The sequence below is a fragment of the Mesoplodon mirus genome (genome assembly GCF_964341445.2).
Source record: "Mesoplodon mirus genome assembly, chromosome: 3".
Classification (NCBI taxonomy): domain Eukaryota; kingdom Metazoa; phylum Chordata; class Mammalia; order Artiodactyla; family Ziphiidae; genus Mesoplodon; species Mesoplodon mirus.
The window spans coordinates 146,063,218-146,088,134 of record NC_138978.1 but is presented as its reverse complement, the minus strand read 5'-3'; the positions used below and the strand labels follow the sequence as shown (position 1 = coordinate 146,088,134).

The following is a 24,917-nucleotide window of genomic DNA, read 5'->3' as shown; positions in this document are numbered from 1 at the left end:
TCTTTGGTATCATTAAGTACAGAAATCAACAATCAAACTGTGCAGTGCTCTTCTTCATTTTCTAAACACAAACCTAGATCTAGATGAGAGGAGAAGTCATTTCATCACTCAGGCTCTGGACTTACGACTCCAAGTCCTGTCTTCTTTCAACCATACCTGCTAGGTTTCTGTCTAACTTCTTGAGCATGAGGTAATGGCTTCAGCTTTCATCCCCTTCCTCAGTATATAGCTTAGTGACTATGAGTAAGGGATCTAAAACTTGAGAACTTGGGCTCAAATCTTGACTCTAAAATTTACTTGTTGAGTACTCTTGAGCATGTTATCTGTTTTTGCTTCAGTTTTCTCATCTATAAAATAGAGATAACATTACTTCTCTCAGCGAGTTACTATGAGGGTTAAAAGAGAAAATTCATACAATGAAAGAATTTATCAGTTCTTGGAATACAATAAATACCAGAAAGAAATGTTAGCCATTATCAAGGGCCCCTCATTTTATGGATAATATAGATTAGTTTATATAGGTCTAATATTTACATATACATAAACATTTTGTACCTATATGTGTGTATACATTCTTCTTAGAAATTGAGCAGTCAACATTCACATCTAAAAGTATGTGCTCTGTGAAATGTAGATCTCCTGTGTACAGACACAGTGCTATATTATCTATTAGATAAGAGATAGCTAACTGTGTTATCTAATAGATAACACAGTTATGTATTGCTACATAATTAAGAAGTCCAAACTTAGTGTTGAAACAAAAAAAAATTTTAATATGTGCCCAGATTCTGTGGGTCAGCAATTCAAACAGTACACAGAGGAGATGGCTTGTCTCTACTCCATGACTGATGTCTGAAACCTCAGCTCATGAGGATTGAAATGGCTGGGGCTGGAATCATCTAGACAATTTTAATTCCCATTTCTGGCCCTTGAGATGGGATGACTCGAAGACTGGGCCCAACAAGGACTGTTGACTGGAGTGCCTATAGTTGGCTGCCCATGTGGCTTGGACTTCTCATAACGTGGTAGTTAGGATTCAAGATAGAGTATCCCAAGAATGAGTGTCCAGGGTTCAAGCATTCCACGAGAATCATGCAAAAGCTGCATGACCTTTTATGACCTAGTCTTAGATGTTACATAGCATCACTTTCATTATATACTATTGCAGGCATTGGAGACCTTTTTCCATAAAGTGTCAGACAGTCAATATTTTAGGCTTTACAAGCCATACAATCTCTTCTGCAACTACTTAGCTCTGCTGCTGTGATGTGAAAACAGACACAAACAATACATATACTGAGGAACATGGCTGTGTTCCAATAAAGCTTCATTTATAAAAGCTGGTAGAGGACTAGATTTGGCCCACCAGCCATAATTTACTGACCCCTGCTCTATTGTTTGTTAGGATTTGGGAGCCAAAATGTTCGTCAGTATTTACTGCTTTGCTAGTCCATTTAAGAAAATGGACTACTGAAAAAATAGCTTCAGACACAATATGGCATTTTATGATTTAGCATAAAATCTGAGAAATATAGAGGTTATCTGAAGCCTGCATGGTAAAGTTCCCTCTGCTATTGAAGTTATTGTCTTTAAACAAAGATTCTACATCAGTAATGCTATATATATATATATATATATATATATATATATATATATATATATATATATGATATTCAGGTTAATTTCCTATTCTGTCTAAGGAAGTAATTGGTTGGTTGGTATGAGAGATGGTGTGGCTTCCAAAGGTGAAAAGTATTATTTTGTTGTAATTTCCGGCTGCCTAGGAATGGGAGAGGCCCAGGACACTGTAGTCAGTATATTATGTGGAGCAGGTTATATTGTGGTTTATTCATGAACTTTTACATGTTTATTTTCTATGCAAGTTTCTGTGCTCCTTTTTGAGTTTTGGTAGATAAGTGTTTTGTAACCTTCGAATACTTGGAGTTATATATATATATATATATATATAACTTTTATATATACATATTTTAACGTAGTAGTTAAAGCAGTGGAGAGTGTACCATAGTCTACCTAGGTTCAAATTCTGGCTTTACCCTATGACTTCCCTGTGGCTTCCTCTGCTCACCTATTAAAAAGGAGTATAATAAGACTGCTGTGGTGAGTTATATACTAAAAGTGCTATTTAAGCATTTGCTATAATGATTATGTATACTCGAAGGCAAGGAACTTGCCCCTTGATCGTGTCTGTATTCCTAGTGCTTAAGAATTCCTAGTGCTTTCCTAGTGCATTGTCTTAGGATAGAGATAGCTCAGTATAGTTCTTCTCACTATAAAGTACTGTTATGTTGAAAGTCTTTGCTTGTGTACTAATAATCTATGACATATCTGCTGAGGACAAGGAAACAAATAGTTTTAAAATGGCAATGGATTACAAAAGATTGTATGATGTAATGCCTTTATTATGTAATTTTAAAACTAACAAATGGAGACTTCCGGGTATGATGGCGGAAGAGTAAGACGCGGAGATCACCGTCCTCCCCACGGATACACCAGAAATACAGCTACACGTGGAACAACTCCTACAGAACACCTACTGAACGCTGGCAGAAGACCCCAGACCTCCCAAAAGGCAAGAAACTCCCCCACATACCTGGGTAGGGCGGAGCGGAGAGATTCCCGCGCGGAGGGTCGGTGCCGGGCGGCGCTCACCGGCCCGAGAGGCTTGTCTGCTCGCCCCGGCGGCGCTGGAAGCTGAGGCTCGGGCTTCGGTCGGAGCGCGGGGAGAGGACTGGGGCTGGCGGCGAGAACTCAGCCGGAAGGGGGCTAATGAGCCACAGCTAGCCGGCAGGGAGTCCGGGAAAACTCGGGAGCTGCCGAAGAGGCAAGAGACTTTTTCTTCCCTCGGTTTCCTGGTGCGCGAGGAGAGGGGATTAAGAGCGCTGCTTAAAGGGGCTCCACACACGGGCGCGAGTCACGACTGAAAGCGCGGAGCCCAGTGACGGGCGTGGGACGCTAGGGCTGCTGCTGCCGCCGCCAAGAAGCCTGTGTGCGAGCGCAGGTCACTGTCCACACCGCCCTTCCGGGAGCCTGTGCAGCCCGCCACTGCCGGGGTCCCGGGATCCAGGGGCGGCTTCCCTGGGAGAACGCACGGCGCGCCTCGGGCTGGTGCAACGTCACGCCGACCTCTGCCGCTGCAGGCTCGCCCCGCACTCCGTGCCCCTCCCTCCCGCCCGGCCTGAGTGAGCCAGAGCCCCTGAAGCGGCTGCTCCTTTAACCCTGTCCTGTCTGAGCGAAGAACAGACGCCCTCCGGAGACCTACACGCAGAGGCGGGGCCAAATCCAAAGCTGAGACCCAGGAGCTGTGAGAACAAAGAAGAGAAAGGGAAACCTCTCCCAGCAGCCTCAGAAGCAGTGGATTAAAGCTCCACAATCAACTTGATGTACCCTGCATCTGTGGAATACATGAATGGACAACACATCATCCCAAATTGAGGAGCCAGGAGTCAGTGCTGTGCCTCTGAGGTGGGAGAGCCAACTTCAGGACACTGGTCCACAAGAGACCTCCCAGCTCCACATAATATCAAACGGCGAAAATCTTCCAGAGATCTCCATCTCAACACGAGCACCCACCTTCACTCAACGACCAGCAAGCTACAGTGCTGGACACCCTATGCCAAACAACTAGCAAGATAGGAACACAACGCCACCCATTAGCAGAGAGGTGGCCTAAAATCATAAAAAGTCTGCAGACACCCCAAAACACACCACCAGATGTGGATCTGCCCACCAGAAAGACAAGATCCAGCCTCACCCACCAGAACACAGGCACTAGTCCCCTCCACCAGGAAGCCTACACAACCCACTAAACCAACCTTAGCCACTGGGGACAGACACCAAAAACAACGGGAACTACGAACCTGCAGCCTGCAAAAAGGAGACCCCAAACACAGTAACATAAGCAAAATGAGAAGACAGAAGAACACACAGCAGGAGAAGGAGCAAGATAAAAACCCACCAGACCTAACAAATGAAGAGGTGATAGGCAGTCTACCTGAAAAAGAATTCAGAATAATGATGGTAAAGATGATCCAAGATTCTATTTCCCAGATCCAAAATCTTGGAAATAGAATAGACAAAATGCAAGAAACAGTTAACAAGGACCTAGAAGAACTAAAGATGAATCAAGCATCGATTAAAAACACAATAAATGAAATAAAAAATACTCTAGATGGGATCAATAGCAGAATAACTGAGGCAGAAGAACGGATAAGTGAGGTGGAAGATAAAATAGTGGAAATAACTGCTGCAGAGCAAAATAAAGAAAAAAGAATGAAAAGAACAGAGGACAGTCTCAGAGACCTCTGGGACAACATTAAACACACCAACATTCGAATTATAGGGGTTCCAGAAGAAGAAGAGAAAAAGAAAGGGACTGAGAAAATATTTGAAGAGATTATAGTTGAAAACTTCCCTAATATGGGAAAGCAATACGAGACTTTGAGAAACATTAAAATCAAGAAAACATGGGCTTCCCTGGTGGCACAGTGGTTGAGAGTCTGCCTGCTGGTGCAGGGGACATGGGTTCGTGCCCCGGTCCGGGAGGATCCCACATGCTGCTCCTGGCCGCTGAGCCTGCACGTCCGGAGCCTGTGCTCCGCAGTGGGAGAGGCCACAACAGTGAGAGGCCCGCGTACCGCCAAAAAAAAAAAAAAAAAAAAAAAATCAAGAAAACATGACACTACCAAAGGAACATAGTTTTCCAGTAACAAACCTCAAAGAAATGGAGATATGCAAATTGCCTGACAAAGAGCTTAAATGGATAGACAGTGGAGATTATCATCCCTTTTTTAAATAGGTCTTGTATAATGGGTTTCAATCCTTAAAAGCCCTATTCTAATTTATATAGTGCTGTATCAACTATTTTAACTAGGTGTGAGGGGTTATTTTTGCAAGCCAAGTGCCATAGCTTTAATTTAATTTAATTTATTACTTATTGGGCCAGAGTATCCACGCCCACTAGGAGATATTTTAGGACAAGGACGCTATATAACCATGGGAAATTTAAGCAAGGCAATAGTTCTGATGGTTAAGATGAGGAATACCTAATTTTCCTCTATTTTATATTTGGTAACTCCCCTAAGAGTACAGGGAGACTTTTATTTAAATTTAGTCAAATCTCCATGTAGAGGGTACCTTGTTTAAATGCAGTAGGATCCCCAGTTATAACTATACCTTGAGTCCTAATATTAAGTCCATGAAAGTTTGTCTGTTGTTGTAGACAATTTAGAACCTACATGATAGAAGTACAAAACCTTTTTTTTGGTTTGTTTTTCAGTTGTATAAAGTTTAAGCTGTGACAAAGTAAGAAAGTGGCATGGACATATATACACTACCAAATGTAAGGTAGATAGCTAGTGGGAAGCAGCCTCATAGCACAGGGAGATCAGCTCGGTGCTTTGTGACCGCCTGGAGGGGTGGGATAGGGAGGGTGGGAGGGAGGGAGACGCAAAAGGGAGGGGATATGGGAACATATGTATATGTATAACTGATTAAATTTGTTATAAAGCAAAAAATAAAAATAAAAAATAAAGAAAAATTTAAATAAAAATAAAAAAATAAAAAAAGAATGAATTTGACTAAAGAAAAAAAAAACTAACAAATGATCATGGTAGAAAACTTGAAAAACTCCTAGACAAAATAGAGATCAATAAAATTTGGAGTAACTTTCAGAATGTAGAGTTGTCCATGAATATTAGTGCTTTCACATTTTCTGGGACTTTAAGTAGACTCTGCTTCTTAAGAGTCTATTCATGATATCTTATTTTAATGATGTTTTCATCATGGGGACACACACACACAGAAATCTGCTAAAAAAAAAGACATGTAAATCACTGATGTTTCAGATAGCCACATGAAATAAAGTGAGAAAGGTCAACAAGCTGAAAGAATGTGCAGTAGCATCTCCTTAATTGCTTACAGAATTCTGATAATTACCTCTTTGTGGATAAAGTAATTAATGGGGAATCTAATTCAAGAAAAATGTATGAACTTCAAGCCGTCTCGAAGCCAAGTATTTCTTTCCACAGGAGGTTACTTTCCACGGCCGTGCTTCCTTATTACCTGACAGGGAAAGAGTATTGTATGGCAAAGGATCTTCCTGAAAGAGGGTGCTTCCCACACTGATTGTCATAAACGACTTCGGAATTACTGTTGCTGTATTACCAAAATCTTAAACTAGGATATTTTGGACAAATGTGGTCCTTAGTTAATTTTTAGAGCTACAAACTCTCAGATGGCTCTGCAATAGCAATTGTCTGGCTATTCTTCAGGGTGATCACAATATGGTAATGACCTTGAGGTATCACTAAAAAGCAGGAAGGTGGGAGTCTTCCTTTGGTTCCAGAGTGAAATGCGAGTTGGAGTTGGAGTTGGAAAAGAGGCCGACAACCAAGTGATAGAGAAGGAAATGTGAGGTCATTAGTGAAAAACCAGGTTTAAGTTAAGGTGAAGAGGCATGAGGAAATGGTCAGCTGTTACAGCATTACAAAGATCATCAAGAAGCAAATCCATGAATGTGGTTTGTATTGCAATCTGCTGAAAAAGAGACAAATATCCTGGCCTGGCCTTCATGGAGATTATATTTTATTGATTCTGATAATAGATTATTGTTGAAAAGGGCCTCCTATAAATTATAACCATGCAAAGGCAGCAAGATAATTTTTTTTCTTTATGTATGTGTTTCTCATTCCTACTCACTTCTCTCTTAGGGGAAGAGAAAATCACAAAAAACAAAAATGTCAAATCTCAGCTATTCATTTTCAAAATATTTTTTTTCCAAATTCCAATGGAGGCAGTAGGTTAACTGTTAAGATTTGTACGGCTCAAAAAGCTAGATTTTTACAAAGTGTAGCCAAATTTTATTCCATAAATAATAGCTTTGGAAAGAATATGTGATGATGCAAAGTTGGAAAAAGCTGGTTTTTCTTCCATAAATAACTTCACCATGTTGGGAGAAGAGGCAGAGAAGAAATCAAAGTAATAAAACATGGGGTGAGTTTTTCTGATACGGGACTCTAGTGCTTTAAAATAGACTAGATAATCCTAGGGATAATGTGAGGTAGAACAGACCAATGCCTCATTTCCAATCTGGCACCCTGGAAGAAAACAGTGTTTTTCCTTTGAGATCTTGAGAGGTTTTTCTTCTGCTTTGTTTTGGTTTTGGTTCATTTTGTAATCAACCTTATTAAGGTATCATTTACATACAATAAAATGCAGACATTTTTAATCAATGGTTCAGTGACTTTTAATTAATGTATACATTTGTATAACTACCACCCCCATAAAGATCGATAACAATTCTAAAACCCTAGAAAGTTTCCTCCTAGGCTTTTGCAAAAGTATCCCCATCTCCCAACCCAAGGCAACCACAGATCTGTTTTTTATCATTAGAGATGAATTTTGCCCAGTTTAGAATTTCATGTAAGTTGAATAATACAGTAGGTGCCCTTTTGATCTGGCTTCACTTGCTCAGCATATGGTTTTTGAGAGTCATTCATGTTGGGATGTTTTAAACCAGGACTTTAGCCTGGGTGGCGATGTTGTCTGAAGGCACCTATAGGTACATCTGAGTCTCTGGCATTGTCACTGTCTGTTCTTGGCTTAGTATTTTCAACTTTACTAAGAAGCACAAGGTTGAAGTAAGGAAGACCACTGTCAGTATAATGGAGGTGAAGTGGGTTCTGTTATATAATATTCTCAGCATAAATTGACCTGCTTGAAATCATCGTGTTGATAATCGACAAAGATACTCTTCCTCCAAAAACTTTGATACTATAAAACTTCTAAAGGACGCTGTCCTAGGACTCTTTTAGTTTTCATTTTTGGGGAAATATTTCCGGAAAATTCAGATGCTCACAACCTGAAAGAAGCAGTTATTCACCTGAAGGCTAGCTCTGCTAAAGTTGAGTTGTCCGACCTTTACATGCTGATAGAACCCAAGTAGCCTTGCAAAACAATGCTCTTTTATTGGACATGAGCATATAGATTAAGTTGGACGTGTATATGCAATAGAGTGAAAAAAACAAAGAATCTTTGAGTTTCCCTTGCTGGGTTTTTTTTATTTTTTCACTTAAGTTTCTATAGCATATACTAATAGTTTAGGGTAACCTCAGGTTAGTTTTAGGTCCACTCTTTATGTAAATGTTGAAGTACTCCACACCCACCTTTTTTCTACCTTCCTTCTTTTCTTCCATCTTTCCTTTCTAACTTATAATCCATTATACTTAATCCTGCATTTGTTGAGGTGGCAAGTACTGTAGGAAAATTGAAAGCAGTGTGAAATTTTGCTGTTCAGAATGCATGTTGACCAAATTCTATATTGAGAAAAGGTCTGAATTTACCCACAGTAACCCTTTCTCAGCGTCTCTGAATAAAGGCCATAGAAACTGGGCTATATATAATATCCTGACAGGTATGTAGAATTCATAGCAATTGCCCTCAAAGAGCTTACCTAGCGTAGATGCATACGAATGTATTTAATGATTGCTTTATTGGCAGCAGTGCCAACATACACAGTCTGTTTTGTTTTATATCATTATCATTACCTGCTGTTTACCACTGTATACATTGCTAATGGTGTGGTTTCTATGGCTTGTGAATTTCATGGCCAAATAATATGTAATTTATTGCACACTTTAGTGTAGAAGATGGAGACTCCATAAATTTTCGTGTGCTCTTTGCCCCTTTGGAATGTATTACACTGAGATCAGGCAAAGTAATAAATTTATTTCAAATGTGCGTGATAGCTAAACATCAATTAGGACTGATGGGCAATATTTCACCTTCCAGCAACATAACAGTTTTTAAAGACTAAGCCATTGAACGTGGAGTTCCTGAACATGGGACTCAGTTCACTGGGATGCCTTCTTAGAAAAATAAAGGAAAACTTGAATTGGATATGTGTGGCTTATTCGAGTAGTAACTAATCAGTTACATCTTTGTTAACTTAATTTGTCACAATCGTTTGGTATTTTATTAACTCTCTTCCCCTTCTTCCCGACTCTCACGAGAATGGATCGTGAGTATCTTAAAACATACTAAGTCGTCTTCCATCCCTGTTAATCTAACTACAAAAGCACACTTTCCTTATCCAATGTAACTTACTGTCTTTTAGAGTAGCTGTGGTTTTAATTCTCTACAAAATTAAAACCAGCAAAGAGAAACATTTTCAAGGAGCCAGCACATTGTAGAGCTTTAGGAAGAAGACTTTAGAATTAAGGGCAACTATATCATTTTATAGTTAAAGCACCTGAGGCCTAATGTAGGAAGGTAACCATCGAGGTCAGGGAAAGGGGTTGAAGATCAGGTTTCAAGCTGAGAAAGAGTCTACAGGGACTCAATCTGAGCAGGTCAAAAACTGAAATGAGACCACGAATGTTCTGGGAAGGCTGGCATCTGGCCTCAAGTGTGGGATTCAGACAGGGAGTGGGCCCGGGGGGAACTGAGCTTCTGCAGGAGGCAGAGAAGTCCACCTCATCTCCGGAAAGTGCCACTGACATCAGGGAGTTGAGGGGAAAGAGCAGTGAATTCCAGTCCACCTGAGAAAGCAGGACAATCTGATTAACTCTGAATTTAGGCTTATTTCAGATAGTTCTTGAGAAGGAACTTGGACAAGAGCAGGTCCCGCACAGCCTCTTTAAATCCATGCCCAGTATTTTCTGGTGGAGCTGCTTAAACCCTCCAAGTGACTACATTATTTTAATTTCACTCTATATTTAATTCTGACAGTTCTATGATTGATTATTTAATGGGCAAATAAGTAGGGTCACAAAAGAGTGTGAATGTATTTTACAGGATGAGGATGGGCAGAGTGGAACAGTCTGGAATAGGACACCAATGAAAAGGGATCTTGGTAAATAAGAACGTCTATTAGAAATGGAGAGGAATTCTCAAGGAAATTAGTGCCTGACACCACGCCCTTCTCTCTGCATGTTTAGAAGCTAGTTTCTAATTTTATTTTCATAGGAGATGTCCCTGTGATGAATTGTCTTTTACCTCCACACTACTTACCACATGGAAATATTGTGAAGTTTGTCTGAGAGAAAGTATTAGAATTTGTCTTGGAAGCAGCTATAAACATTTCCTGGAACAATCTAAGGGAAAGTATGAAGGGTGATTTTTTCCATAAATTAAATCAACTTTAAAAGGCACATTTGGAGAGTCAGAGAGTACTAATATTGTTAGAAAGAAAGGTTTAAAAGCTGGTTAAATCTAATTTTTAGAAAATCCATATGTACCACATTGTAAAAAAGAGAAGGAAGACGGCATTCATGATTACTGGGCTGGCAGGGTAGGGGGCAGTTGCATGCTGGGGGTGGCTCTCGTACTGGCTCTTCCACTCTTCACACTTCTGCTCGGCCGGAGCCAGGGACCGCTGAAGGAGATCAGAGGAGAGGGTGGTGCCTTGGGGGTTCCAGGGAGTGGTGCAGCTGGCTCCCTTGCCACCCAGACTGCCCCAGGGTTCCCAGCCCCAAGGATTATGGAGCATCCCCACACCTGTGTGCTCTGCAGTTGCTGTTCTGCACGCATTTTCTCCTCCAGCACTTTCTGCAGTGTCTCCTTGGCCTTCTGCTCATAGCTGTTTCTCTGGTCTTCCATCTCTAATAGCAACTTATTCATTCCCCGAGAAGTGTATTTCTGTAAATTTGAGGCAATTCAACAAATACACATTGACCTACTATGTGCTAAAGCCTGAGCAGGGATACAGAAATGAAAAGAAATTGGTCCTTGCCCACAGGGCAGAGATGTCAGTAATCTGGTGGATCTTCTTCCGGGCTGGAGGCAGGCAGGGAGAGTCCCTCAGGTGATGTGAGAGGTGAGTGGGGATAAAAAACTGCCCTGGGCATGCCGGGCATTCTCCCCTAGGCCTTCCACAGGCCTTTGAAATCCGACATTTCCAAAGGGAAATCATCTTTCTAAACCTGCTCCTATCTCAGTGGCCAGCATCACCACCCACCCAGTCTCCCAAACCCTAAACCAGGGAATCATCCTTGATTTCTCTCTCTCACCTTCTTCAAGGAATCAGTTCATCATCAAGCTTTGTCAAGTCAACATCTCTAACAGCTCATTACCTGTATCCTCTATCCCTACTGCCTCCTCCTTAGTTCAGGCCCTAGTAACACTATTATATGGATTATATAGAGACTATGTATTATCTTCATGCCTTGCCTCCCTTCAAACCCTTTTCAGTCCTGCAGCTAGAGGGTTCTTTCTAAAACTTAAATCTGATCCCATCACAACCTGCTTAAATCTCTCAGTGGTTCTCAGTGTTCTAAGAATCAGGTCCAAACTCCTTGGCATGGTTCCTACTCACAAGCCCAGACTTTCATCTCATGCTGCCTCCACGCACGCTGAACTGCTTGTAGGTCCCCTAAGCACTGTGCTTTTCAGCCTCTGCCTTTGCCCATAAAGCTTCTTCTGCTTAGAGTATCGTGACCCACGCTTCTCACCTGGTTAACTTCTACCCATGTTCAAGATTCAGCCCTAGAATCATAAATTCCGATAAACTTGGCCAACCATACCTACCCCCCGACTCTTTATGGATTAGGCAGTTTTACTGGTGTTCACATAGTATCTATATTTCTAATCTATTGACTCATCTGTCTCCTTTAAGGGATTGTAAACTCCTTTGAGGCAGGGAGCATTTTTAAAAAAATAAAATTATTTTTGTAGGCTTGGGGATCTGAACAACATTCAGTAAAGTCAAGTTTTAAAAATTAATACATTTGTATTTTTAGAATTTCTCCTGGCTTCAAGGTCAAAAAGAAAAAGACACAAGAGCAGCTTTGCAAATTCACTGGGGGTCTTGCCTTTCCAGTGCTTTTCATTTTTATGCCCTGTGATTTTGGGGAAAGCAGGAGCCTTTTACTGTCGATTCTGGGTTACCCACCTGGGTAAGAGATAGTCTAGATAATGCAAATTTAGAGTTCAATATCAAATCATTTCCGTTTAGCTTTGGAGTCATCTGAAAATTTGGATTTAAATGTCGAGTGGGTCTTATGTTCTTGGAATTGTCATTAGAAACCAGATACAGGAGTTACTGGTTGAGATCATACATGGTTATGTCCAGGTTATTGGACTTAACCATGCTGGTCACTGACCAGCTTTATCCCCCATTGAAAACGAGTAGACTGGCATCCTGGATTATATGTCAGTCTCTTATGAGCTTGGTTGGCATTACTGAAAAAATAAAAGTTGTGGATCTGCAAACCCATAGACTCTATAGACTATGTTCCCCTGCAGAATTCTAACTACATGGCCACCTTATCTTCCTAACATCAAGTGGGAGCAGTCTGGCCGGTCCATCTCGTTCTCTTGACTTATCTCCCCACCTGTCAGAAATCTATCACTTCTCGAGTGTGAAAACTGACTTTTTTCTATCTCATATAATCCAAGATCAGGCCAATCGAGATTGTACTGGTAAACTCCTATTCAATCCTTCCAGACCCCGCTAAAGTGGTCCCTTTCCTTTGGAGTCTACCCTATACCACCTCAGGCAGAAGAATTGCTCCCTTCTCTTTTCTCTGTGTCACTTTGTAGAAAGTGCTGTTGCAGCTTTAGCACACTGCAGTAGAGTTATTTATGACCTGTCTCTCTCTTCCTGGCTGCTATTGGAACTCCTAAAGGCAAAGGACCCTACCTCTGTCCCTGGAGCACCCAAGCCAGCACATAGTTGGAACTTATCAGATGTCTGTTGAATAAACGAGTGAGACAACTCAGTTTAGTTCAGCACCGGAAACCACCGGGCATGCACAGCTGTGTGTCTCAGGCTCCTACTCAGCTATGAAAACAACTTCCTTAACCAGCAGGAGCCCTGAACATAAACACCTAAATCCGGATACAGTGACCGACATGAAGAGGGAGGGCTGAGCCTAGGAGTCTCTTTGACATCACTGCAAACTTCTTAATTTTGTCCCACGTCCTCCCATCCCATCTCCCTGTCTAAGCACAGCCATCTACGTGGTAAGGTCAGATGTTCACAGAGGCTGGGAGGTTGGGTGTTCTCTCTGTGCACCCGGGGCTTTCTGCTCCAGTGGCATCAAACTGCTTATACTCCCTGAAAATTAAAGTCTAGGGGTTTCGATGTGGGGTCCAAGGACCCCTGGGAATCCAGGATCTGCAAGGTCTTCCCTTTTCCAACTACATTTCTATGTGAGGCTGGATTTTCCTCATATGCTTCAACCAAAACAATGTATTAACAACAGACTGAATGCAGACGCAAATATGAGAATCTAGCTGTCTTCCGTTCAGACATTAAAAAGATTTGCCAGCTTGGTGCTTTGCGACCACCTAGAGGAGTGGGATAAGGAGGGAGGGAGGAAGGCGCAAGAGGGAGGGGATATGGGGATATATGTATGCATATAGCTGATTCACTTTGTTATACAGCAGAAAATAATACAACACTGTAATTATACTCCAATAAAGATGTTAAAAAAACCCAAAAAACAAAACCAAACAAAAATTTGAAAAAGCATAAAACAATGCCACTCCTCTCACTATTTTTTAAAAAAATACTTATTTTTCACAAAAATATATAATTTAGGTTCACATGTAATCTATTTACTATTGTTATTTTAAAATCAATACATATTTTAAGATTCCTGTTTTCATTTCAAAGTGGTAAATATAAAAAGTTCTTTGGATTTTAATAATTTTTTTTAAAGAGTATAAAGGGGTCCTGAGATTAAAAAGCTGGAGACCCACTGCATTAGCCTATATCACGCCTCTGGTTCTTTGCCTATGCTGTATCCCCTGCCCAGAATATAGTTCCTGTCTCCACATTTGCCTGGAAAATACTAATATAACTATAAATATTGCCCTAGTTCTCCCCTTCTGTGGAGTCATTCATTCCTCCTTGTATTCTACTATATCCTGAAAACATTTATTTCTCACATCTCTGCGTTGTTTAGGCATCTGTCTCCCTGACAAAACTGCAAGCTCTCTAGCGTCAGGAACCCTGTCTAATTAATCTCATTTTCAGTGCTCAGTATAGAGACCATGACTTATGAATATTTGTTGAATGAATGGACTAAAATCAGGAGGTCTGAATTTTAGTTCCAGTTCTGCCTCTGACTAGCAGTGTGACTGTGGACTAGTCACCTGACCTCCCTGACACTCAGTTTCCTCATTGGCAAAATAAGAAAATTAGCTAATCTCCAAGGTCCCTTCCCGCTTTGACATTCACGTCTGGGCTGACTAGTAGGTGTAGGATGACTTGGAATAAATATTGGTGTGAATCCCATATGAAAATAGTTGCATTTATCACAGTCAGTAGTATTAACTGAATTGGGACCGTCCTTTCTTTCTTCCAACAAATTAAAGAATGGAAACTCTTGCCTCTTTTGGTTCTGGGTCTTCCATGGGTGTGTCCTCAGCTGACCACCCTGGATTGAGCCAAGCTTTCCCATATATTTACTGTGACATGTTTGACCTCTAGGTCTTAGCACCATCCCCCACCTTCGGCCTCTTCAGTAGCGAAAAAGCCCCTTCTCTTGCTGGGATGGTATGGAAAGAAGAATGAGATAGGCACACATAGAAGTCCATGACTTTGTTCAAGCAAAGATTTCCCTTACCTTCCAAGAGCTGTCAGAGGCCTGAATCAGGGCACACAGTAGGTCTTGGAGAATCATCATTTTCTGTTTTAGAACCAGCTCACTCTGTAGGGCCTCCTGGGGGGCAAAATGCAAGAGGGTAAGATTAAGTTGGAGGAGAAGGGAGCAGATGGATGGAGGAGCTGAGGGGAGAATTCACATGTTACTTACTTTGAGGTACTCAGAAAGCTGGATGATTTTCTAGAGAGAAAGAAAAAGGGTATTTAAGAAGATTGTAGGTTCCCTGAAATCCTAGAACATGGAACCCGAGCCAGGATTGGCTTGTGCTGAGTCAACTTTCTTCCTTGGCTCAGGGTCCTTCCAGGCCCCCATGTCTATGCTCATCCAGGAAGAGGGTACCCCTCCATCCCAGCTGAGTTTACCATGGAATTCCAGAATGTCAGACCTTGGAGGAGCTTAGATGCCACCTGACTCAACACCGTCACCATGGGGATTTTCTTACCGTGTCTAGAACTGCAGCTCCATAACTGGAAGAGAAGAAAAAAACAAAAAACAAAAATGACAATGGATCAAAGAAATAAGAGTGTCAGGAGGCAGAGTACTGATTCCTTCTCTGATCTCTTCTGAAGAGCCAATGGGGAAGCGGGGGGAAGGCCTTCCTTTTTCTTAATTAAGGTGGACGTGGAAGTTCCTTGCGCTCCTCTCCACATTCTGGGGGAGGGTTCAGGTAAAAGCTTAGAAGAGAGGAATGGATGGGCTGTGAAGGAGTTGAGGTCAGGAACATGAAAGGTACTCACTTGGTTTGTTGACTGGCGTCATTCTTAATTGTTGGCTGTGTTTCTTCTGCCTTTGTCTGAGTGCCTGACGGATAGGGATAGGGTGATTCAGAGCCCATGGGAGAGGCAGTGAGGGAAGTGGGGAGGGATAGGGACTCTCCACCGCCAGCAAGTGGAAATGCCTCGGCCCAGTGAGTGAGGAAGGCCCTGCTCTTACCACGGTGGTGTTTGGGTGGCTTCTTGATGAGAGAGTCCTGTGGTGGAAGGCCCCCAGCCTGGGAGGGGAGGTGGTCAGCCGGATCCCTCCAGGCGCCTGAGGGAGGATGGTGTTGGGTTGCAAAGACCTCGGAGCTGGTCCCTGACACCTGGAAAGCAAGTGGGGGATGCTGAGAGCCTAGATAGAGCCTCTTAGAACAGGATTCTCCAGCTGACTGCAGAAAGATGAGCCAGTGATCGTTTCGGGTCCAGAAAACCAAAGGAACCCATTCAAGCCTTCAGAGCTACAAGGATATCCCTGCTCCTGCCCTTTCTTGTCCTGGCTGGTGGGATCGGTCCTCCTCAGTTCAGGCAAATGGGGAGCTGGGCTTGTCTCCAATTACTCTCTCTAGAGTCCCTGATCCCGGAAAGAGAACCGGTCTGAGGTGGGAGTGAGGGGATCTGGGATCAGGTCCTGCCTTTTCTTGGTCTCAGTCTCCTGGTTGTATAATGAGGAGCTTGGAGTAGATGGTGTCCAAGGTGCCGTCCTATTCTAGAGGTGGTTTCCTTCCTCTTATTAACAGCTGGACTATTGTTGAGGTTTTGCGTGAAGAGAAGGTAAATTAGGCAGCTGTAGGGAGGAATGCAGCAGTAGTTGTCACAATTTTGCCTGCTATTTTTATATTTTCTTCTTACAAACTAAAAATTTTTATGCTTGTAACATAACACTAAAAGGCTAGGAAATGCCTGTGGCAGCTAATCATGCAGACTAACTCAATCTCAAGAAACCTGAAATAACTGATAGGCTCAGGAAGAGTTCTTTAGGTAACTGTGTTTTCTGTTCTTTTTCTCCTTAAAATTATTTTTTCAACGAAAGCACATAGAAACCTTCTTGCCTTAGAAAGTACACAGTTGGTTTTATTTTACAGCTGGGCTCAAGGATCATTTTTCTGAACAGCACCTCCTGTTGTGGATAATATATGCACTGGTTAAGAAGGCCCAACAGAGCACCTATTCTGGGGACAGTACAATACCAGTTACTCCCAGGGAATCCGGAGAACCCATCCCTGCTGTCCACATGCTCACAACGTGGATAGGAAGACACAGACGGTTTGCCGGCTGAGCTCATTTCAACATACCCTGGGTTTTGCCAGCACTGCTTCTTCCCAGGGCAGACTAATGGGCCCTCTAAAAGTTACACGATCTTAGAGGATTTATAACCTCATAAAAACCACAGAGAGCAGAGGTGGCCTGGAGAAGCTAGGGAAGCTAGGGCTTCCTGGGCCAGATGCAGCCTTAGGTGAACGATACTGGAATTGGGATGGCCCAAGAGAAAGAGAGAAGGTGGATGATGCAGCAGCCTTACAGAAGAATAGAGATGAGAATGTGTGTGTGTGTGTGTGTGTGTGTGTGTGAGAGAGAGAGAGAGAGAGAGAGAGAGAGAGAGAGAGAGAGAGAGATTTGAGGGAGACGTTAAGAAGATTGGTCTGTGTCCCTGGCCTACAGTAAGCATTCATTGAATGTTGAATGACAGATGAATGAATGCTGTAGAAGATACGTCTAGATAGACTGAATTTGAACTAATACTAGGAATTAGCTATGGAATTGTTTTTAAATGATTCTTTTTTCTCCTAAAAGGCAAGTGCAAAACAAAAAAATAGCTAAACAAAAAAAAACCCCCAAAACACAACAACAAAAATATCTGTTGAGTAAGTGGCTACGGGAGACTTTATGATGACTGAGGAAGGAGGGACTTCATTTAAATCACTTCTTAGTGACCTTGAGCCCACCCACCTGCCTTGGTGCTGCACCCCATCCCCTCCAGAGAAGTGTGTCCCTCGACATGGCCCACCTGCTGTCTGGGGGAAGAAATCCTGTTGGCCCAAGACAAGGGCTCTTTGAGGTCAGTCGCCTGGCCTGGCTCCCTGGCCTGCGGGCTCTGTGCCTTGCCTTTCTCTTCCACCTTCAGGTTCCTCTGCCTGAAAAACTGCTGTTGTCGTGCCCTCTGGAGCTGTTCCCTCTGCTGGGTTCTCAGCGCCTTCCCCACCTGGCGGCAAGTGGTCACATTGGGGCGGCAGCGGCGGCTCTCACGGGTCTTCTGCCAGTGCTCGCACTTGGCCTCGTAGCTCTCAGCCCACCAGGCCAAGCCAGAGGCAGGCCTAGGGTCTGGGTTGATCATGATGACCTCGTGAGCATCTGTTGTGCTTGGCTTCCAGTTCCTGGAATAGCTGCCCGGATCTGCCAAGTGCCAAGAGGGAGGCGAAGAGGAGGGGTCAGGAGATGGGCCGAAAAATGGCCATCTCCCTGGACGAGGGGGCAGAAATATCACAGCGTCCCATATGTGTGGGTTGACAACTGAAGAGGGGATGATGTCATGTGGGAACTCAGGACTTCTGGATTCAGCCTCTAGACTAATTTCTGCTCTTCTCTGGCCTGCATCTCCCCTTCTGCAAAGTGGCGAGATTCCTCTGGCTGCCACTTCTTCCTTGACCAAACGTCTCACCCTGCCTCTAAGTTAGGGGAACGTGAGAAATAATTGATAAAAATCACTAAAAGCTTCTAGCCTTCTGGAGGGCAGATGGGGCTGTGTTCCTTTTCCAGGGACTTCTAAAGAACCAGTTAAACTGGCTCCCTGATCCCCAATCTAAAAGGAAAGCCAGAATCTTTACTGCTCTCTTGGCCCAGTTGTTACTAACATAGGTGAGTAACTTTTCTCAAGGCCTGGAGGGATAGCCAAACCCCTCGAGGTGCTACCAGTCCTATGGCCAGCACTCACTGTCCTCTGCTTAGCCTTTAGCAGCTATCTTGCCAGCCTGGTCCGGGGCATGGTTCGGGAGGGACACCCCACGCTATTGCCTACAGTCATGGAGTCCTGACCTTGGTCCCTTGGCACTCCACTCCTGGCCCAGGACTGGGCTCTGACTCTGAGGTACAGGACCACCCAGATCCATACTGGCTGAGTACTTGCCACTTGCCCATCACTGACCAAAACTCATTTCAGAGCTTTCAGCTCAGTATCTCTTCCAGTGGCAGGTTCCATTTTTTTAGAATCACCTCCCTGTTAGGGCTAAGTATGGTGCCAAGTCTGCTTTCCTTAGCCCAGACACAGATCGTGCCATCGAAACCAGCAACGATGTGGATTATACCTAAATAAGGCTATTGCCAAGAAAAAGGAAACCAAAGCAAACAAACAAAAACAGTAACCAAAGGTCCCCAGGGAACCAGGCTTGGAGTAGAGGCCACACTTGCTGCCCCTCTACGTGGCCTTACCTGCTACTCACATAAGCCCACCCTCACCCCTTCTGCCTCCTCTGTGCCCTTCTCTCTCTTTCCTACTCTCCCTCACCTACCTTCTGCAAATTTATTCATTCTCCTAGAACCCTCTGGTAGCTTGGCTGAGTTGGGGCTGGACATGGCTAAGCTGGATCCTGAACACTGGAAATTCTGGTCCCTGGGGTCAGCCCAGAGACTGATGAAGGGAGGGGGACTTCCCCTTACAGCTGCCGCCTCTCTCTGTCCCACAGCCTCACTACCCACCGCCCTGGGAATCTAGCTCCCGGGGAGGTCAGTGGAGGGATTTCTCAGCTTCACCAACCAGGAGGCATTTGCTGGCTCTGGCCCCTCGGGTTTATTTATAGTCAGACAGACCCAACAGGTAGCAGCTTCTCCGCCCTTTCATTGGAGTTCCCTGCTCCTCCTGGATCAGTCTGGAATTCTCTGCAGGATTCTTGCTCTCTTTCTCTCTCTCTGGTCATACGACTCCTTACGGGGCGGGGGGCGGGTGTCAGGGTTGGGGCCGTATCACACCCTGAGAGGGAGTCTTACACAGTCAGACCCTGTTCGCTCTCCAGTGCCTGACTCTCCAGGCTTGGAGGGGCATCTTCTGGTCTTGGGCAGTGCTGACCCCAAGCAGAACTGTTAAGTTGTCAATGCTTGTCCGCTCGTCTCATCCCTGGGTGCTTCTCCCCTCTCTTTAGGCTTTTCTCCTCACTCCTACTCTGTAGGGTCCCCTCACTTCTCACCTGCCACTTTCTTCGTTTAAAAACTTAGGAAAGGATCTGAGAGGCCGATTCATATTCAATTATGAAGGACTGGGTGTGCAGGTAAACTCCACTTTCAGAATCTATACTTGTGGTGTCCTAAGCCATAGGCCCTAGTTATTCTGCCGTAAATGGGGGAGGCGAGGTGCCCCGACCCTGGACTCAGACTGTGTGGACTCCTGTCCTGGCCCTGTCATCTACTACCCACGTGCTTTTGAACAAGCTATTAACTGTCTCTATGTCTCTGTCTCCTCATTTATAAAGTGGGAACCTACCTCCTAAGGTTATGAGGATTAAAGAGAAAATGCATGTCAAGCATCTGGGACATAGCACACAAGAAATGTTAGCTTTTTAGAATAATATGATTATTATCACTCCTGTCCTACAGATCTTGGATATCGAAGACTCAGTGCTATAAGACAAATGTCCCGAGCTAACCTAGCACTCCAGGACTGAGAATGCCTCATCCTCCAATTCCCCCGCCCCCTTTCTCTTTGAAGGGGCACTGTCTACCCCACGGAGGCGATGCTGGTCCCTGGTTGAAATCATATTTACTGTTGCTCTGTTCATCTGACTTCTGGGTGTAGTCTACAGGGAGAAAGGACTACTCTGTGGTCTGGATACAACTGCCATCTCAGGCCTGGCAGAAAGGCAAAGAAGAGAGGACTGCCTGCTTCTCACCTTTAAAATGTGGGACGCTAGGTCCCCTCCCTGTTTGGTTCCAGGTAATCCCTCAGGCTTCATAGACTAGGCAGATCCCTTGATTGTGGAGAATCCTCCTGCCTCCTGCTGTGAAGAAGAAAGGGCTGTTAGGGAGAGAGAAGTGTGTGGGCTGTGTCTACACTAGTTCACTGAAACGCATGGCTGCCCTGCTCTGTTTTCTGGGGGGGCAGACGTTAGCCCTTGCTACCCAAGCTCGGAGTTGCAGTGGGAAAGTCTCCTCAGAGATGTGAGTGTTCTCAGGCCCCCAGACTCTCACACTGGGTAGGATTTGGTGTGGCACACCTGGGTAGAATCATACCCAACTTTCCGGGAGGTCTTGGTTATTCTGATTTGCTTAAACACAAGAAGCCATGTGGACGGCTGACTGACAGAGATGGGCTCTAGAAGAAAATGGAAGGGGTCCCCATGTGCTTCAAAGAAAGGTCCCTGGGCCACTGCCCAGGCAGCCCTTGGTGACATGACAGGGCCCAGCTGGAGCTCTGGGAAAGGGTGGTATTGGCTGGGGGAGACTGTGCTCACTGCCACAGGGGGAGATCTGCGCGCTGCCCTCACCTGACAGTGCTTTGTTGCTGACTTTCCCGGTCTTTGCTCCTAATTCCCTGCTGTGTGTGTGATAAATGGCCTCCTGCATGAATGAACGGTCTGGACTTCCTAGCCGAGAGCTCTCAGAGTGAGCTAGGAGAGAAGGGCCTGCACCCAAGCTGCTGGGCAGGCAGCTTGGTGCTATGGGGTCCCTGCTGTGAAGGGAGCTGTAAAATGTACCCCCCATCACTGGGGAGCCTGAACCCTTAGTCATCTGACTCACTGCTAATCTAATCTTATGGATGGAGCAGAGAGTGATGGAAGCTGTGCCTCTGGAGACCAACGTGGGACACTTTCCTGTGTACCCAACCCCCAACACTCTAAACTACAACATCCACTCCAGTGTCTCCCCCTTCAGACCAGGGAAGCTGACAGACAGAGCCTCTTCTGCCCCACCCCAGAATCGGAGGTCCCCAACCTGGACACAAAAGCCTCCTCCTCAGTTACCTTGGGTCCCAGGCTCCAACCCAAGCAGCTCAGGAAAGCATCCCAGCTCCTGGGCAGATCTCGGCTCTGGTCTCTAATGGGGCAAGCTCTCAATCCATGGCTCTGGGCCCTCTTAGCATTTCCCTTCTTGGTACTGTCTTTCTTTTTGTACAGCAGCCTTGCTGAAACAGGAAACCACAATACTTGCTCACCCCAGTTCCTCTCTCTTGCTCTCTGGTGCGATCTGAGGGGCGCCTGAACCCTTGAGGCCTTCAGGGCTGGGCTCAGGAGTTCCTCCCACCAGCGGGCATCCCAGCCACCCTTTCTCTTGCTCTTCGATTGGTCTGAGCTCTCTGTCAGTTTCAAGTCAAAAATCCCTTTCTAGCTTAGACAAGGATGGGTCTCTGGGTCAGAGTCAAACCTTGCAGTTTCTATGAAGGGGAAAAAAAGGCCTTTTTGACCTAGAAGATAGGTTCTAGTGTAGGTTTTCATGTGTATCAGGTAGTTCTCTGTGTAAGGATTTTCTCTTTTCTTACTTTACTTCTTCTCAATCCTGGTGTTGTAAAGGCTTTTTGCTCTTCTAAAGTACTGGTATTTTTTTTTTCAGAATTCTGGAATGAGGTCAGCTCTGAATTTCCTCCTTTCTGAAGCAATGGGACAGGGGACAGGGGGTAGGGGAAGGTGAAAAGATGGTGGTTGGGTGGCTGGGAAATCAGGGAGCAATAGCAGGCAGAATCTTATGAAAATATTTCCTAGTCCACTGAACTAGGAAATGTGGGGAAAAACTAAAAGGAACTTACCTGTGTGCATTAAAAAGAAACTATTACAGATGTGATAGTCAGGAAGTTTCCAAGAAGTTCAGTATAAGATGGTGGAGAGGGAACCGTATTGGGACAAGTTGACTGAGTAGCTTTGTAACCTTTGTGCAATTCATCTTGTCTGAATGGTCCATTCAGCGTCTGAATGGATGATTTATGGGGCTCCCATGAAGTCTAAGACTTCACATGTGAGGCACGTAATGAGACTTTTAAATAGCTGTGATAAGGTAACAATTATTCAGAGGTTGGGAGTATGTCACGATCTTCTCGGGTGCCTACTACTGCCTCCATTCTCTGAGGAGAAGAGAACAGGAGGAGGCAGGGGAACATGAAGAGGATGGATTCTCAAGCACTGGGACTGAAGGGAAACGACATTCCCTCAGGATGAGAGACAATAGCCCAAGGTCGTGCGCCTGAAGCTTGGCACATGGAAATGGGGATGAGGACAGAGGGGCTGGGGAGCCCAAGATGGCAGAGTAAGAGAATGTTATGGGCACAGAAGTATGAGAAGGTTCTGGGAGTTTAGGGCGCTAGAGCATAAGAGAGGACAGGTGACGGTAATAGGAGTTCCTGTGGGCCAACTATTTGGGTTCCACTGAAAGTCAGAAAGAAATGTGTATGAAGATTGAAATCCCTTCTAGGGCTATGCATTCAATGGGATACCACCTCTACTTTAACTGGGGTTTGGAGAGGTTACAAGTGTGAGTTCAAGGTCACACAGGTTTGCCTGGCATCAGAGCCTGAGCTCTTAACACTATGTTCTGACAATAATACAATTAATAAGGTTGTCATACCTATCTATCTATATGGACAGAAAGAAAGAGAAACACACACACCCACAGAGAACTCTGAAAACAGAGAACGTACCTTATTTTCAAATGCCCATGAAGTGTCAAAAAATTCACCGTATTGATCATAAAGCAAGCATCATTAAAAAAAAGCAAACATTAGTGTAATGCATTGAAAATAGACAGGATTTGACTTTTAGTCTGCTGCTGCCCTCAATCAGTTGTGTGAGCTTGGCTTATTATTTTATTACTCTCCCAATTTCTTCATTCGTAAATGGGGAGGGCCCCTTCTGGAGCTGATATTTTCTGATTCTTTGCTTTCCGTTTAAAAATGTATTACCCTCAAAAGAATGATGTTGGACCCTTATCACATAAATAAAAATGAACTCAAAACGGATCAAAGACCTAAATGTAACAGCTAAAACTATAAAACTCTTAGAAGAAAACTTAGGGCAAAATCTTCAGGACATTGGATTTGGCAATGATTTCTTGAATGTGACACCAAAAGCACAGTTTGGGATGATGAAAAAGTTCCAGAAATGGATAATGGTGGATGGTTGCATAACAATGTGAATTACTTAAGTAGTGCCACTAAACTGTACGGTTAAAAATGGTTAAAATTCTAAACTTTATGTCGTATATTTTACCACAATAAAAATTATTATATTTCATGCATACAAAAGAATATAGAAAAAAGCAAACATTAAAACAACTTTATCTCTTACAGCAGGATTTTCTAACCATAGTACAGTAAAATTAGAAATAAATAGCAGGGCTTCCCTGGTGGCGCAGTGGTTGAGAGTCCACCTGCCGATGCAGGGGACATGGGTTCGTGCCCCGGTCTGGGAAGATCTCACATGCCGCGGAGTGGCTGGGCCCGTGAGCCATGGCCGCTGAGCCTGAGCGTCCAGAGCCTGTGCTCCGCAACAGGAGAGGCCACAACAGTGAGAGGCCCGCGTACCGCAAAAAAAAAAAAAGAAAGAAAGAAAGAAAGAAACAGCAAAAGTTGGAAGAAATAAACATTTCAACCTCTTGGGAAAAAAATCCTCCTGGTTTGCTCTTGAAATATAGAGGAAACCAAATCTGTAACTAAGAATGACTTGAAAACAATGCTAATGAGAATATTAAGAACAAAATCTATGAGATATGGCCAAGGCATAGTCTTAAATATTTTTGTATTCGTAGTCTTAAATATTTTCATTACTTAAATAAGGGGGTTTAAAAACAAATTAGCCATTTATTTATTTTCAAATAAATTTCTAAAAAAAGAAAGGAGGTAAGAATAAAAGGGAGATAAAAGGGGAAAGCAATAGAATAAATTGGAATTTAGAGTAGAATTCATTTATTTATTCATAAATAAATTCAGGAACTGGTCCTCGTGTGTGTTTGTGGAGAGAGGTATAAATACCAATAGAAAACAAAAGCAGTAAAATGAACTACTAGCAAGCCAAATCAATGTAAAAAAGCAAAAGCGTATCTGTAAAAATGTATAAATGATACATGGAAAGTAAATATAGTTCAATGGAAACTAAAGTAAATTTAGAGTTATTTGTGTAACTATGCTAGTGTTTTGAAAATCTGGATAAGATGGATTTAAGAAACTCTGCTTTACCAAATTAGACTCAAGTAGAGATAGATAGTCTAATCATCTGCCTGCCTCTACCTGAGGGTCCCCTTCCTCCAGTGTGGGTTAGTAAAGAGAAGGATTTAGATCAGGCCCCTGTTGAGTTGACCACCTGGCATTTACTGGCTGGCATTCTGTGCTTCTCCTCACTATTTCCAGGTCCCTTTGTTGATGGTCATATCCTGAACTTTGGGATATGGTCGCCTTGATAGATGCTGAGCCCTCTATGAGCTCCCATGAAGGGGTGAATATAGGATAAGAAACACTATGCTTTAGAACCCTGTTGCTTTACCCTTCACAACATCACACAGGGAGGTATAGGATTATCAGATTTTATGGTAGGGTTGGGGTAATGACCGGGGATCTCAATTATGA

General features: G+C 43.7%; 2 protein-coding genes across 4 annotated transcripts in view; one reads left to right on the top strand and one right to left on the bottom strand.

The window, feature by feature from the left end:
• Nucleotides 1-24,917, top strand: part of LOC309799867 (U3 small nucleolar RNA-associated protein 25 homolog) — a 351,890-nt gene that overhangs the window by 259,335 nt on the left and 67,638 nt on the right. The window lies entirely within an intron of this gene.
• LOC309799870 (TRAF3-interacting JNK-activating modulator-like) lies at nt 3,966-23,698 on the bottom strand. 3 transcript variants are annotated; one of them, XM_082613477.1, is made up of 10 exons: nt 22,998-23,698; nt 21,334-21,494; nt 20,263-20,370; nt 17,394-17,779; nt 15,564-15,711; nt 15,368-15,431; nt 15,073-15,097; nt 14,781-14,810; nt 14,592-14,687; nt 3,966-10,656 (listed from the first exon to the last, which is right to left on the bottom strand). In XM_082613477.1, exons 4-10 carry the CDS (start codon nt 17,718-17,720, stop codon nt 10,294-10,296), a joined length of 1,053 nt encoding a protein of 350 aa, XP_082469603.1. In that variant the 5' UTR covers nt 17,721-17,779; nt 20,263-20,370; nt 21,334-21,494; nt 22,998-23,698; the 3' UTR covers nt 3,966-10,293. The 3 variants fall into 3 exon arrangements, with proteins under 3 accessions (XP_082469603.1, XP_082469602.1, XP_082469604.1); XM_082613478.1 differs by having other exon boundaries at nt 9,758-10,393; nt 10,516-10,656; nt 21,334-23,698; XM_082613476.1 differs by having other exon boundaries at nt 21,334-23,698.